The 14,181-nt window shown below is 33.6% G+C and overlaps 1 protein-coding gene and 1 pseudogene across 1 annotated transcript; one reads left to right on the top strand and one right to left on the bottom strand.

The window, feature by feature from the left end:
• The first annotated feature begins 372 nt into the window (after positions 1-372).
• On the top strand, positions 373-2,808 carry LOC105129000 (BAG family molecular chaperone regulator 2-like). Its single transcript, XM_011030878.1, has 4 exons — positions 373-1,319; positions 1,430-1,686; positions 1,786-1,932; positions 2,020-2,808. The coding sequence occupies exons 1-4, from the start codon at positions 1,070-1,072 to the stop codon at positions 2,440-2,442; spliced, it is 1,077 nt and encodes a 358-aa protein (XP_011029180.1). The 5' UTR covers positions 373-1,069; the 3' UTR covers positions 2,443-2,808.
• A 10,579-nt stretch (positions 2,809-13,387) lies between these two features.
• LOC105129125 (MATE efflux family protein LAL5-like) overlaps positions 13,388-14,181 on the bottom strand; it is a 5,019-nt pseudogene continuing 4,225 nt past the window's right edge.

The raw sequence follows: 14,181 nt of genomic DNA, 5'->3' as shown, positions 1-14,181 counted from the left end.
TCTAGAGGCGTAGAAACATCATTGCTTATTATGGTGAGAATTATGTAGGTGATAGTTGGCTCATGAGGCAAATTCATCTTTTTAATAAGGATCTTCGTGCAACTTGGGTCAAGCAAGCTGTCAATCTTAGAAAAGAGCTCACTATCTCATGGTGCAGGCCTGATGAAGGGAAGATTAATTTTATAGACCTCATTACGGATAATGAAGGGAAGTGGCCTGTGGGTTTTCCGGGCTCTGGAGGAATTGACGCTAACCTGCTTCCATAGCTTCTGGCTGTTAAACATGGGTTAGTTCTAGCTTGGAACCAAGGCTATATGAAGATCATCTGCAATTTAGACTCCATAAATGTCTTGAGACTAATTCATGAAGGAAATTTGTATTTTAAAAAATCCACCTCTAGAATTAAGTGTTCTTTTTGTAGTTTTGTTGGGCACTAAATATCATAGAGTAGATTAATTTTTGTTTCTTTTGTTTTCACCATACCATAAAAAAAAAAAGAGAGGCTAAATGTCGTAAACAGCCACAAATGCCAAAGTTTCCGTTTCCATTCCCATGTTGTCTTTCTTCATTACAAAAAATAGTTTCCAAAACTAAAAACATCCCTCTGTTCGTTCGTATATATACAGATAGATTCTTCTGCTCACTCATATCTTTCGCGGGCTACTCGTATCCTTTCCTTTCCTTTCCTTTTTTCCATTTCCATTCCCTTTTTTCCTTTCTTATCTCTCCTCCTTGCTCTCTTCAGCAAATATATCACATCTCTCTCTCGCAAGTATTTCTTCATTAGCGATTTCTCAATATATAGAAGTTTATTTTGTTTTGGTCCTTATTTTCATAATCACCCATTGTCTTCTTATAGAAACCAGTTTTCTTTCATGCAAATACCTTTGTATTGTAATTTATAGCTGCTCAATACTGAGCCCAAATATTACACACCATGTTATTTGAACTCAGTAGTTGTCAAACTGGGTTTCTTTGGAACCACCGCTTATGACCAATGAAGAGAACTTTCCTAGAGATCTAAGGTAAGGTTCTTTCTTTCTTCTCCTCAAGGCAAGATCAGGAATATATGCAGATGGAGCCAATGAAGTCAAAGATTAGAGGGATGTTTACTCAGGGGAATAAGAAGGACTCTTTTGCTGGCAGAGGCAATATGAATATTGCTGACGAATGGGAAATTAGGCCAGGAGGAATGTTAGTTCAAAAGAGAACTACTGCTGATTCCAATCACAATTCTGTTCCTGTTTCCACTATTAAAGTTAGAGTCAAATATGGTTCTTCATGTCATGAGATTAGTATCAGTTCACAAGCAAGCTTCGGTAATTTGATAATTCTTAATTAAACCTCCATGTATTTGTTTAATTGATGATGCTTTGACTTCAAATTCTTTGAATGATGGAGATTAAAGGAGTTGGTTTTGGGGCTGCAGGGGAACTGAAGAAAATGCTAGCACAACACACAGGAGTGCACCATGACGATCAAAAACTGATATACAAGAAGAAGGAGAGAAACTCCAAGGCGTATTTAGATACTGCAGGAGTCAAAGATGGATCCAAAATTTTGTTAACTGAGGACATTACCAGCCGCCAAAGGCGGTTTCTTGAGATGCTTAAAACTGCTAAAATAAAAAAGGGTTCAAAGTCATTGCAACAGATCACCGTGGATGTTGAACGACTTGGCGAAAAGGCAAGTAAATTTTACCTGAAAACATACATGGTTGCCTCTGGCTGAAATCAGATTGAAGTTTCTGATAAGAGCTAAATTGTTTTTATTGCGATTTGGTAGGTGACTTCCTTGGAAACAACAACTTCTAAAGGAGGAAAAATTGCAGAGAAAGATGTGGATGAATTGACTGCGATGTTGATGGAAAAATTAGTAGCATTGGATGGAATTTTTGTTGAGGGAGACTTGAAGTTGCAGAAGAGAATACAGGTATTATGCAACTTCTAATTGGTCAACTAGCATACTTTTCGCTTCCAGTAATGTTCAAGTTTTTGCCTTCCTTTGTCTTTCTTGAAGGAAAGGAGAGTTCAACAGTACATTGAAACTCTTGATAAGCTGAAGTTAAACTATTCTAGTGCTGATAGCAATGGAGGAAAAATCCCATTGCAGCAACAAGATAATTCAATGGGTAAAATGCCAGTACCAAAGCAAAGGCCAATTCAAAGCGAAGGACGCAAAATCCCACTGCAGCCACAAGATAATTCGGTAGGCACAACGCCTCAAGCAATGCAAAAGCAGTCAATTCAAAGAAATGGAGGCAAAATCCCAATGCAGAAACACGAAAATTCAACTGGGAAAATGCCAATACCAATGCAGAAAGAGTCAGTTCAATCCAAGCAGCAGAATGCTACAATGCAAATGCCAACACAGCAGCAGCGACCAATATTGAGGCATTCCGAGTCTTTTGTGGTGACAACAACATGGGAAACTTTTGATTAAGCCGCGGAGCTAATGTTTCTGAGAGTTCTAAGCTGTATCGGGAACAGTTAAAAGAACAAAACGGTTAGCGATGCGTGGGTCTCCATTTTTAGATGTTGTCTGTCTCCCTGGTTCCTTTACTCATTTTTGCTGTATTAGTGCATAAAAAAAAAAACTAAATTGGCTCTTTGCAAATTGCATATAACATATAGCATAATATGGAATAGCAAAGGAAGGATTGTTTTTTATGCACTACAACATGTTATAAGAGTAGTTAGAAATTGGGGCAAGTAGAAATATATTTTCATGTATATGTTTCAGAAACTGGTTGCTGCTGACTCCATGGTGGAGTGGCCAGGGACCACAGACCAACCAATCTCGTGTTCATACTCCATAGCCTATACTCATTGGTAATTAACAGAGAAATAAATAATCCTTGTGTCTTGGGACCATTGCCCCAATCAATCCCGCTTTATACATCCAGTCATTTATTGCCTCTAGCATCTAATAAATATACGATACTGGTCGGTGGAGAAGTAGATTGTTTCCGATGTGGATCGTCAAATTCTTTGTTTCTGCATGCGGGGAGGAAAGAGACTAGGGGGGTAATCTTTTTGTAAATAACAAGGTTAAACTAATCATTCCAAAATGATAGAAAGGTAGACTTGACTTCGGAGGGCAGGATATAGTAGAGTATTGGAAGCAGGTAGAGTGGTTTAATCATTTCGAAGCCAATATGTTCAAGTGTTTAATATAAAATTTTAATAACCCAGATTAAGTTGCTCCTGAAAAAATCTAAATCACAGCAGTTCTCTCTCTTGCTGAGATAGTATATATATATATATATATCTTGTTGTATAGATTTAGGAAACTACTCGGTTGACATGATGGGAACACCAGAGAATTCAAAGACATTCATGTGCATTTATTTTTACAGTCTCTTCCAATAAGAGTAGGGTTTACTGAGTTTGGTGAGGTGACATCATGTCAAATGTTACTCGTCAGAGAAAAATCAATTTTCATGCTCAGTGATTATGAAGACTTTTAGTAAATAGTTCAACAATAATTGTACTTCTGATGCCAGCCAGTTGTTAATAATGGTGTATTTTTTTAATACTTTTAAAATTTTTGATTATTTTTAAAAATTAATTATTTTTTACTGTTTTCATATGTAGATGTGATAATATAAATACTTAAAAAAAAATATTATTTTAATATATTTTTAAATAAATTTTTTTTTCAAAAACATTTATTATTACAATGTCAAACGTACATATCATATCAAACGTACATAGTTATACTTGAAGTTGGATAATAGAAAAAAAGACTGTTTATTTTGTTATATTTTTCTTTTACCAGAAATTTTTGTTGTTAAACATGTAATCATGCTTATAGTTAAGCAAAGAAGGGAGGGGTTAAAAAAGAAGGAAAGGAAAAAGGAAAAGGGGCTCAATGGTCACTTGAGTGGATTGCAAAACACCCATGAAGAACTGAAGGAGTCAGATCGAGAGAATACAAGGGATGAGAATAGCAAATACCAAGGATTTCTTTTCATCTGATGCCTAAAGAGTATTTGCCGACTCAAGGTTCTCTCAAAAAACGTCCGAATACTCCCAGTTAATTAGCTTTGGAGTAAAGAAAAAGGAATGGGCCATGCTGATTCCGTCTTTTCTTTGTTCTTCCTTTCATTTTCCTTGCGGACAAATCCATCTGATGCCATCGGACTTCTCTTCTGTATGACGGGGCGTGCTTACATTTCCTGACTTTATTTCATGCCCAGAGGGGAAAGCAAATATTTTGCTTTTTCACAAGCCTTGCTGTGACTGACTCTTGGGAAATGGGCCTGCTGTGAACTGGAAAGGAGGATGCTAGATGGTACCCCAGGAAAGAAAGTCGCAAATTTCCTTCCTTGACAAGCACTGATATTAAATTTAGATGTTGATATGTTAGACTTATTTAGCAGTCGGTAGCAACAAGCTCAGATCTAGGAATCGGATTGGAGACTGGAGAGGAGGCCAGTGCCGATTATTTTTGTCTATACCAAGCGTGGGCATAGGCAATTCTGGTCCACAACTTGTGTTTGGTGATTATGTTGTTGCTTTGAGTTCTCCATGGCATTATCAAATCATGTTATCTTATACTTTATAACATTTTCCCTCTCTTTAATTGGCAATGGCAAGATTTTCCAAAGTGAAAATTCTATGCCTCACTTTTCTTTTCCTTTTCCCTTTTCTTTTCCAAACCCTCCTCAGCCTATTGTCTTACTTGCAAGTGCAATAAATGGTCTAGTAAGATTAGTTATAGATTAGTTTATTGATATTAACAGGAAGAGAAATGTGCTTCCAGATTGAGTCTTGGTACATGAGGTTTTCCAAATCTTGTTTACATGGATTTTCGTATTTTTAATGCCATTCCAATTGAAGACAGTGAGAGTGAAGCTCTAATGAGGCATGTTGCATCTTCTAAACTATTAAGTAAAATACTAAATCGCCTGATTTTTTTATTGTAACCCTTTCATAATGAAACATGTCTAGGATTACAGTAAAAATACCCTTCATCTTCTAATTTTTAAAGCCTTACTTAAAGGGTAGGATAATCTTTGCACTTGGTTAATTTGTCATTCTTGAATTTCATGAGGGAATGTTTTTCATAGCTATTTAGTCATAGATTATTTTTGTTTTATACATAAAAAAAAGTTGTTGAAGCATGGATGACATGTATTAACTACTCTGACATCTTCAAACATCATGGTTAATTAATAATAATATTTGAAATCAGATTTATATCACATCCTTTGATGAGTCTCAATGTCCTTTTCCTTTCTAGTTGGCATGTGTATAGTATTGAGGTTTGGTTTGACGCCAATTAATTTTTTTTATTCTTTTTTATTCTTTTTTTTCTTACTTAAATTATGTGTTGGTCATGCAAAAAAATTATACCACCCCTTCAATTTCTATTTTCTTCTGTTCAGTTATTCTCTTCATTGCAATTGTTTTATTTACATTTATTTTTTCTAATTGGATTCAATTTTTTATTTTGTCCTTGGTTGTTTGATTTTGTAAGTCTTTTTTATTATAAAATTTGGTTCTTATTTTTTAATTGTTATTTTTTAGTATTTAATCATTGTTTTGATTTATTTGTTTTTCTTCAATTTCATCCTTGAGTATTTCTTTTCATTGAATTTTATTCAATTTTGGTGACAATTCTTTTAATTATTATTCTTTTAATTGATTTTTTTAAAATTTAATCTCTAAGCATTTAGTTTATTTAAAATTTCCCTTAACATTTAATTTCACTTGGCTTTATGTTGGGTTTATTTTGAATTTTTTTAATTGTTATTTATTTATCTTTTTCCTCAATTTAATCCCTTAATATTTGTTTGGTTAAAAACCTTACTTATTTTTTTTTAGGTTTTTCTTTAATGAGATCATATTGATCTCATGACTTGATTTATGGGTTTGAAAGATTAGTTCATGTTCACTTTAGTAATGTTTTTTTTTTTCAAATATTTTTTTGTCTGTATTTTTTTTGCGTTTCTATTTATGGGATCATTCTAATTTTATATTTTAAGTCATGTGTTTGGCTTGTTCACCCGAGTTGGCTATCAAGTTTACTCGAGAATTTTTTTTATATATGTTTACATCTTTTCATTAAGTGTTCATTTTCTTTATTTTTCTTATGTGTTCAGCATTTTATAATATTTTTTATGATGTAGATTTATAGGATGTTCATAAAGCTAACTTTATTGTAATAATAGTTCTTTAAATGATTTTATCATTATAGAGGTGATCAAACATGCAATTTTAACATTGATATACCTAAAAATCAATTCACAAAGCTAAATTCACATAATGTAAAACTTAAAACAATCTAATATAAATAAATAACATCAAAGGTAAAAAAACATTAATTACTTGGAGAGGTTGCCCTTCTATTCTTTTATAATTTTTCATGAAACAAGCTTTATGAAAGAGAAGATACTTGCTTTGTTTTTTTTTTAGATTAACGGGGGTGTCCGAGTCAGTTTACGCTTATCACGATTAATCCCACGGGCCCTAAAGTTAATGACCATGTAAGCCTTTAGTGGTCATCATATGAGCAACCAAGAACTCGAACCTGAAACCACAAAGGGGGCAAATCTCTTGATCCCAAGTTTTTATCACTTAACCACCACCTAAATGGTTGGAGATACTTGCTTTGTTGTTTTTATTGGTTAAGTCTTGGTTAGTAACTTCTACATTAGGTGTGTCTTCATAATTGTTACCTATAATAACAGCACATCAGTACTTGATAAAGTAGTAATGTTCTTCTTGGACTTGAATTTTTTTTCTTTTTTGAATACATGGTACCACAAGAAAATAATTGACACAATGATAATAAATATAAAAGAGAACAATAGTCAAACTTTCATTACAATCAATAAAAAAACAATACAAAAGATAATTAAATATCATAAAAGGTTTACAAGAATTACAAGCTTATATCTTATAAACAACATGATTAATAAAAATATGGCTCATAAAGCTTAAACAACCAAAAAGAATTAAATTACAAAAATATCTAAAGATATATCATAAAGCTTAAAAAAGCTATAAAAATTAAAATTACAAACCAATAATATCTAAAAATAATATCTAAAGATATATCATAATTAAATCCCAAACAACAAAAGAGCACTAAGTTATTTGGCATGACAACATGTAATCCACAAACACAAAAACATAAAAGAGATATTAAAAATATTTTTTTAAAAAAAACTATGTTAGCTAGAAAGTTCCATATCAAAATAAATACATCGTCATATAATAGCCAACCTTAAATAATTTCCTTCAAATTATCCCTAACTTAAAAAAAAATAACTATTATATTTGTACAAGTTGCTAGGTCAATTAATTAACAAAAAGAACAAAAACAAATTTCATCCAAAATTAACTTGCAAGCTAAACATCTAACTCAATTTCATCCAAAATTAACTTTAAATACTCACGTATTCAGCTCAATAACCCATGTATATTCACCCTCTCTCTCTCTATATATATATATATAGAAGATGTTAATAAAATAATGGAGGAAAGAAGAGGAGCTGTCAGGTTTTAACTTATTTTAAAATTATGGATGAGATTTTTATTGGTAATTTAACGCAATAATTAATATAATATTTTTTTATTCCACTGTTATTTCCAAAAAATTTACTGATGAAAATTTTTGTTAGTAAATAACAATGAAATATTTTCGGTTCGTTTTTCTCTTTCTCTGGTTTTTTTTTTTCATTTTTTCTAGTAGTGAAATTTATAGAACGTTCTCTTCTCTTAATTTTATACGATGCTTAATTCCTCTGATACGATCACGCAAATAAAGAAGAGCTTCACATGATCATGATAATAACATCTGCGTACTTCCAATGAACACTTTACATCATATGGGACCAAGCAGACATGCAAAAAGGGTAGCCATTATCAAGCTTTATGGTTAACAAGACATGGCATAAATGGGAGCTTTTATTACAAGTTGGACTCGCATGGATGCACAAACAATTTTGATGATGCTTCACGAGAACAAATCGTCTTTTTGTTAGTGAAAACACATGGTAGGCGCAACTTAAATGAAGATGATAAATCTAATTCTACAACCAACCATTTCTTCTCAATGATGATCGATTCATTCTGTCAGCGTATATTTCCACAGCCCGTGAGAAAAACTATCATCGAAATTAGGAATTCAAAGGGACATTTCCACACCAACCATTCAAGGCAAATGCGTTTAGCGTTGGCACATGAGAGTATGGCCCGTCTTGATGACTCCTCGTAGACCTACTTTGGATGTCGGCCGATGGCACTGGCTACTGCTTATCATATTAAGATGGCCCTTTGAAATCTGGATATGGGCCTACGGGAACAGGTCATGACTTGTGAAATTAAGAACGCCCTAACCTTGCGGTGGCAGGAGTATTTGCTCCTTCCACTGTCACAGATTCGTTTCTTGGAGTTGCATGCCTGTCAGCCCTGCGCTGCCTTACCTGCCTGCTGGGTTTGCAGGGTATTCAGTGGGCCATAGGGATTAGTCGTAATGCACGCAAGCTGGCCCGGACATCCCACATAAATAAATAAAAAAAAAAAAAAGAACGCCATAACCTCTCGAGTTGCCTCCCAACCCAAGCCTGAAGTGAAAGACCTTCTCCTCTTTTCTCTTTGAAAAAGAAAAGGAAAACAACAAGGCTCAAACCCTTTCATGCTCATGGTTTTCGTATAAATTAAACCTTGTCACTTAATGTTTCTTTCGTGGGAGCCGTTAAATTTCCTGCTGAGATCGATTAATGCGATGATCAGTTCATGGTATATGTTCTGTTTTGATTATCTTTGCAATGCATGTGCAAAGTCCACATTGACCATGTGCCACTCCAATATTTTGTCCAAAAATTGAACTCTTAACCACAAATATGTTAATCTGTAAGGATCCGAAATTGATTAATATACAAGTGGGTCAGTCATTTAAATAATTGACGGAGTGTTTAGGAGCATGACAGTGTTTTTTTTTTTCTAAAGTATAATGAATATGTAAATGGGGCAGTTATCTAAACATCTATCTAGATAGTTAGTGATTGTTGTATGTCTGTCCATAAGAATATTACTTGCATGTTGAAGATTTTAAAACACTATGTACAAGCAAATAATAGATGCATCATTAAATGAATAAACAAGAAGATATTACAAGAAATCATAACTCCACTATTTGATCATGGCTTCATTGTCAATAAGAACCATTGTCACATGGGATTACCAATCATGATTTCATAAACAATTGAAGGCCAAATCCTCGTCACATCCCTCGACTTCCTTCCTTCCATGCCTAGCTGGTCACCTAAGATAAACAAACAACAATACATCGTGGTCAGACACTCTGGACGAGTTGACTTTAATATGGGAGAGTGATGGGGTTACCCAATAGGTGATCATGTCATGTGGCTTGCTAGGACGGGCGAACATCCCTCATGTCTGACATCTAATTGTTACAGGCAGGGGCGCATGACCCATCCATTTGGTATTATATATATGCGTGCACATAAACAAACCTACGCTCAGATTTGGCAAATTGTTAGGCAGATCGTATCTCTTTCCTCTTACGATCTCTTCTTTTTGAGTATCTCCTTGGGTTTGAAGGAGATGTGTATATCTTAGAGGGACATTATCCAAGGATCCTAGTAGTCCATTGCCTTCCATGATTTCTGAGGCCAAAGAAAACCTATTGAGCGGGCTAGCTCATGTCGTTGTTTTGTTTCAAACCACTATTAAGGATTCCATCCTCGTCGGGTTCGCAATTTTGCATGCCTATGCATTTTGTTTAAAATTTCAACATGATTTTTATTATTGAATTGATCGTTCTTTCATTCATTCATTTCTGCAAGGCATATGCAATGGCAGTGAGATTACTTAAAACTACGTGTGTTATTAATGTACACATAGCCAAGCCAGACCTTCGCATAAACTGGCCATCGGCCAACTTCTAAGAATATCAATCATGATCTTGGCCAGCATTTTGAAGTTTTCTTTAATGATCATGATATTCTTAGCCGTCCCTCAGTTGATCTTATAAATTACTCGGTAATAATTCTTATTTTGTTTTATTTACAAAGTCTCTTGTGTGTGCATATATATACTTCGAGAGCAGTATTGCTGCTCACCGGCCGACGTCCTACAGCAGGGTCAATCTGCTGCTGCTTCTTATTATTCCTACTCTTGTTGTCTCTTCCTCAACTGACTTTAATTTATTATCACCGTTGACAGCTTAGATAGCCGGTTTTCGCAACAGCTTTTTCGTTAATAATTCAGTCAACCTAATACAATATATAATCAATGCTTTCATTTAAAACTGAGGTCCACCAGCCCGATCAGGTGGTTTAGAGATAGTCAAAGCTTCCTTCTTTTTTTTTTTTTCTTTCCTTTATATATAACTCTATAATGGGCTTGATTTATTCCCTTATATAAATATAGGGAAAAAAAATCTCTGATCTAATTATTCCCTTATATATACACAGAAATACAAATTATCTATTTATAGAAATTCAATAATTCTAGCTCTTGACAGATTGATTGATATGACTTGATTTCCATTATTCTAGCTCTTGACAGATCTGCTGTTATGGCTTCATTTTCTCAGCAAATTCGTGGGCATTAATTGATTGCTGTTATGGCTTGATTTTCTATTATTGATTGTTCAGTTATAACCGGAGGAGCTTGATCAATAACATGATCTTTTATAATATTTAGTGATTAAAATAGATGAAATATTAAAAGAATCTAATTGGCCTTGAACAAAATACTGTAATCAAGTCTCAAGGATATTATTACAATTTTGTCTCTTCATCTAAAAAATTTAACACTAATTTTTAAAAGTATTAAAATATTTTTATAAAACTCATTAGTAATTACTAAATTTTAATTTAATAAATAAGTCTTTTCTCAACTCAATTGCAAAGTAAAAGGATATAAAAATCCTTAGAAGTAAAAAACAAATAAAATTAAATTGGTTTCAATAAATATTTTTGTTTTTTCACAATAATTTTATTATTATTATAATGTCAGGTAAGATCTATAGGCAATTTAGTACTTTATTAAATATAAAAAAACAATAAACAATTAAAAAACACATTGAAAAGATCAAAATGACTTTAAAAAAAAAAAATCTAAACCCGGAGAAAATGGGCTTTTTTGTCTTTCTCTTTTTATTATTATTAAGTCAATTCAAGGGAAATTTAATATTTACTAAATAAAAAACAAATGACAGGCACATGTACGAGGCACTTGAGTATTTCAGACAGCGCGTGCTGTGCCTTTCGACATCCAAAAATGCTTTTTTATCATGTCATTAAAAATATCACCATGTCCTTTTCCCTGTGGACCCATGCGTTTAAGCTCTAGTGGTTTGGTTTGTCGCCAATGAGTTTTTTTTCTCTTTTCTCTTTCCTGTCTAAAAATCACAGCTTTATCCTCTTTATTGTTAGTATTTCAACTTTAGTTTTTATTATTCTAATTTCTAATTTATTTTTTTAGTTTTTTTTTAAGTTTTATTTATTTTTAATTCCATATCTCAATTCAAATTAATGGTATTATGTTTTTTAACTTGATCCTCATTATTTTTTCTGATTTTTTTCTTGATCCTTTGTAAAAGTTGTTTTTATTTTTTCTAATTAATGGTGTTATGTATGAGAGAGAGAGAGATTTTAAAAAAAATCTTTATCCTTTTTTATTCTAGTTTTTTCCTCTCATTTTTCTTCTGAGAACTTTTTCATTGTAAATTTTTCTCTCTTGAAAATTCTCGATTTTTTTTCATTCTTTTCTTTCACTCCATGTTAATATTGACTAGATCCACCTTTAAAAACAAGTGGTGGCAAGAGGTATCCACGAAAGAAATTTTAATGATAGTCAATAAATATTGAGTTATACTATGGGATATCTATACAATAAATATTGAGTTCATAGAGAAAGCATAGTAGTTCATGACTCCACCTTTATGTGAGTGACTTGCATAAAATTAATATCATAGATAAATATTAATTTGATACGAAAAGAAGTGACAACCATTTGGTTTTATTCCAGCTTTAATCTGATCCCGCTCCATATTCACAATATTGTCCGTGGCTAGTTACTGTTCTAACTTAGAAACCACAGGAAAGTTCGGGGAAGAGAAGATGGCAACTTGGGAAGCTGAGTGACTTTGGTGTCCAAGATGAGCTAGAAGTAACATTTGATGACACAAGCAGGAGGATATCTCGGTGGATAGTCCTAATGATAGATGCCAAATTCAGCATAGAACACCTGCATCCCATGCGTTAGTTTCTTCGATATTTGGATAAAAGAACTGAACGGGCCATCCAATCTACGCTGTGTAAATCGCACGATATTGATAAAGGGGATTAACTCCTATATAGGCATATCTATATGTGTGTTTATTAAATTTGTACATTGGATTTCTTCCTCTACACAAAATCGCTATATCATTTATTGACTTAACCTCTTTAACTAGTCAAATAGCTTTAAGATAGTCTTTTCCCATGCAAAAAATGACAATAAATAAAAATGCATAAACCTGCTGGGAAAAAAAATTATCGAATTATTTAGAAGGAGAGAAATGGAAGAGAAAACTTTCTAGGGATCATAGAGACCCGATGCAAGACTGGGGCTTGGTTTGGTACCTGGGAGAGAAGAGTCGTCGGCAGCCATAAAGCTTGAAGAGACAAACGCTTCGGATTCTAGACCCAACGCGCTGCACGGGAGCATAAGAAGCCATCGTAATATAGCAGCCAACTCTCCCTGAAAAACACTACTATCATCGGAGCACAAGAACAAAGAAAAATTGTGACTTAATTTATAATTGAATCAATCATCACGACAAAAGCAGACTTATCTCTAAATCTCAACTGTTTCCAATTTACAAATCGCTACAAAAAAGTAAGAATAAACATAATAATTCATTCTAGTGGTGTGTGTATGATATGACTTGAATATTCATTTGGAATGCTAACACACACACACACCCTGCAATGATCTCCCAGATGAATCAAAATTCTCGACATCATCCTTTGCATTACCGAGGAGTTTGCGGCCAATGAGGATGTGACACGAATATCAATTTAAAACTCGTACGAAAAGCAGCGGGTTGGAATGGAACCATTCATTTGAGGGTTTTAAATAGAAGAGGGATTATTTTTAAAAATATTTTTTTATTTTAAAATATATTAAAATAATTATTTTTATTTTAAAAATATTATTTTTAATAGCAAGATATCAAAATATTAAAAAAAATTATTTAAAAAAAATTTTAAAAATTAATTTTTTTAAAAACACTTACAAAATACAATTCCAAACATTATTGCATCTGTGACCAAGATCATTAGCATTCTCATGAGTTGGATGATGAATTCTTGGTATCTTCTTTCAATTTCTCATCCTCTTCAATACGATCAGCATCATTAGTCAGTCAGTTCCTTGGCTCTCTGGGCTTGACATTCCCAATCTTTTCTAGCCAAAACGAACAGCATGGTCAATACACATGAACCATGGGCAGCTAATAGACCCAACCAGAGTCCCTTGAAATCAAAGCCAGCATAAAAACTCAATCAAACAGCAACAGGCATGCCCACAAGGTAAAAGCATCCCAAATTAATATTTGCACCCATTTTAGGCCTTGCCGTGCCTCTCAGAAGTGATCAGAATCCCACAACCTGTTGTTTGTAGGCAATTTCCAAGCTCACAAAGGCCAATTATACGCAAAACCATTGATGTCATTGCAATGATCTCTGCATCTTGCGTGAACATGCAAGCCCAAATCTTCCTCACCATAACAGCAAAACATAATGCTGTCAATCCCAAGATAAAGCTTGAAGAGAGATCGATGATAGCAGCAAGCTTAGCCTTTATAGGATTAGCACCTAGTTCATTGCCAACTCTTGTTGACACACCGCAGCTCAAAGAAGATGGGAAAATGTATATCAAACTTGTGGTTTGAATCAAGATTCCCATTGAAGCAACGGTTGCTCTTGGATTTAACAATAGCCCACACAGTAAAATCATGACCTCATTGTTGGGAATTTCGACCGGTGATGTACTAATACTTGCTCATAGGAGGGCCAAGCACACTGACACAATATTTAACGTGGTTCGGCAAAATCGCCTACATCCACGGGAGAAGTCGATATATTTAAAGATAGAGAAAGAATACAAAACAAATACATGGAGGAGGAGGATTACACCCTCTCATACTCAA

This window comes from Populus euphratica, unplaced genomic scaffold, assembly GCF_000495115.2.
Source record: "Populus euphratica unplaced genomic scaffold, PopEup_1.0 scaffold48.1, whole genome shotgun sequence".
NCBI lineage: Eukaryota > Viridiplantae > Streptophyta > Magnoliopsida > Malpighiales > Salicaceae > Populus > Populus euphratica.
The sequence above is the reverse complement of the archived record's forward strand: the minus strand, read 5'-3'. Positions and strand labels throughout refer to the sequence as shown.

Bases quoted from the DNA above. Each gene is read 5' to 3' on its own strand.
- LOC105129000 (XM_011030878.1), top strand. From the start codon at position 1,070: ATGCAGATGGAGCCAATGAAGTCAAAGATTAGAGGGATGTTTACTCAG. The intron at 1,687-1,785 runs GCAAGTAAATTT...GCGATTTGGTAG, and splicing joins TTGAACGACTTGGCGAAAAG to GTGACTTCCTTGGAAACAAC. The intron at 1,933-2,019 runs GTATTATGCAAC...TCTTTCTTGAAG, and splicing joins AGTTGCAGAAGAGAATACAG to GAAAGGAGAGTTCAACAGTA.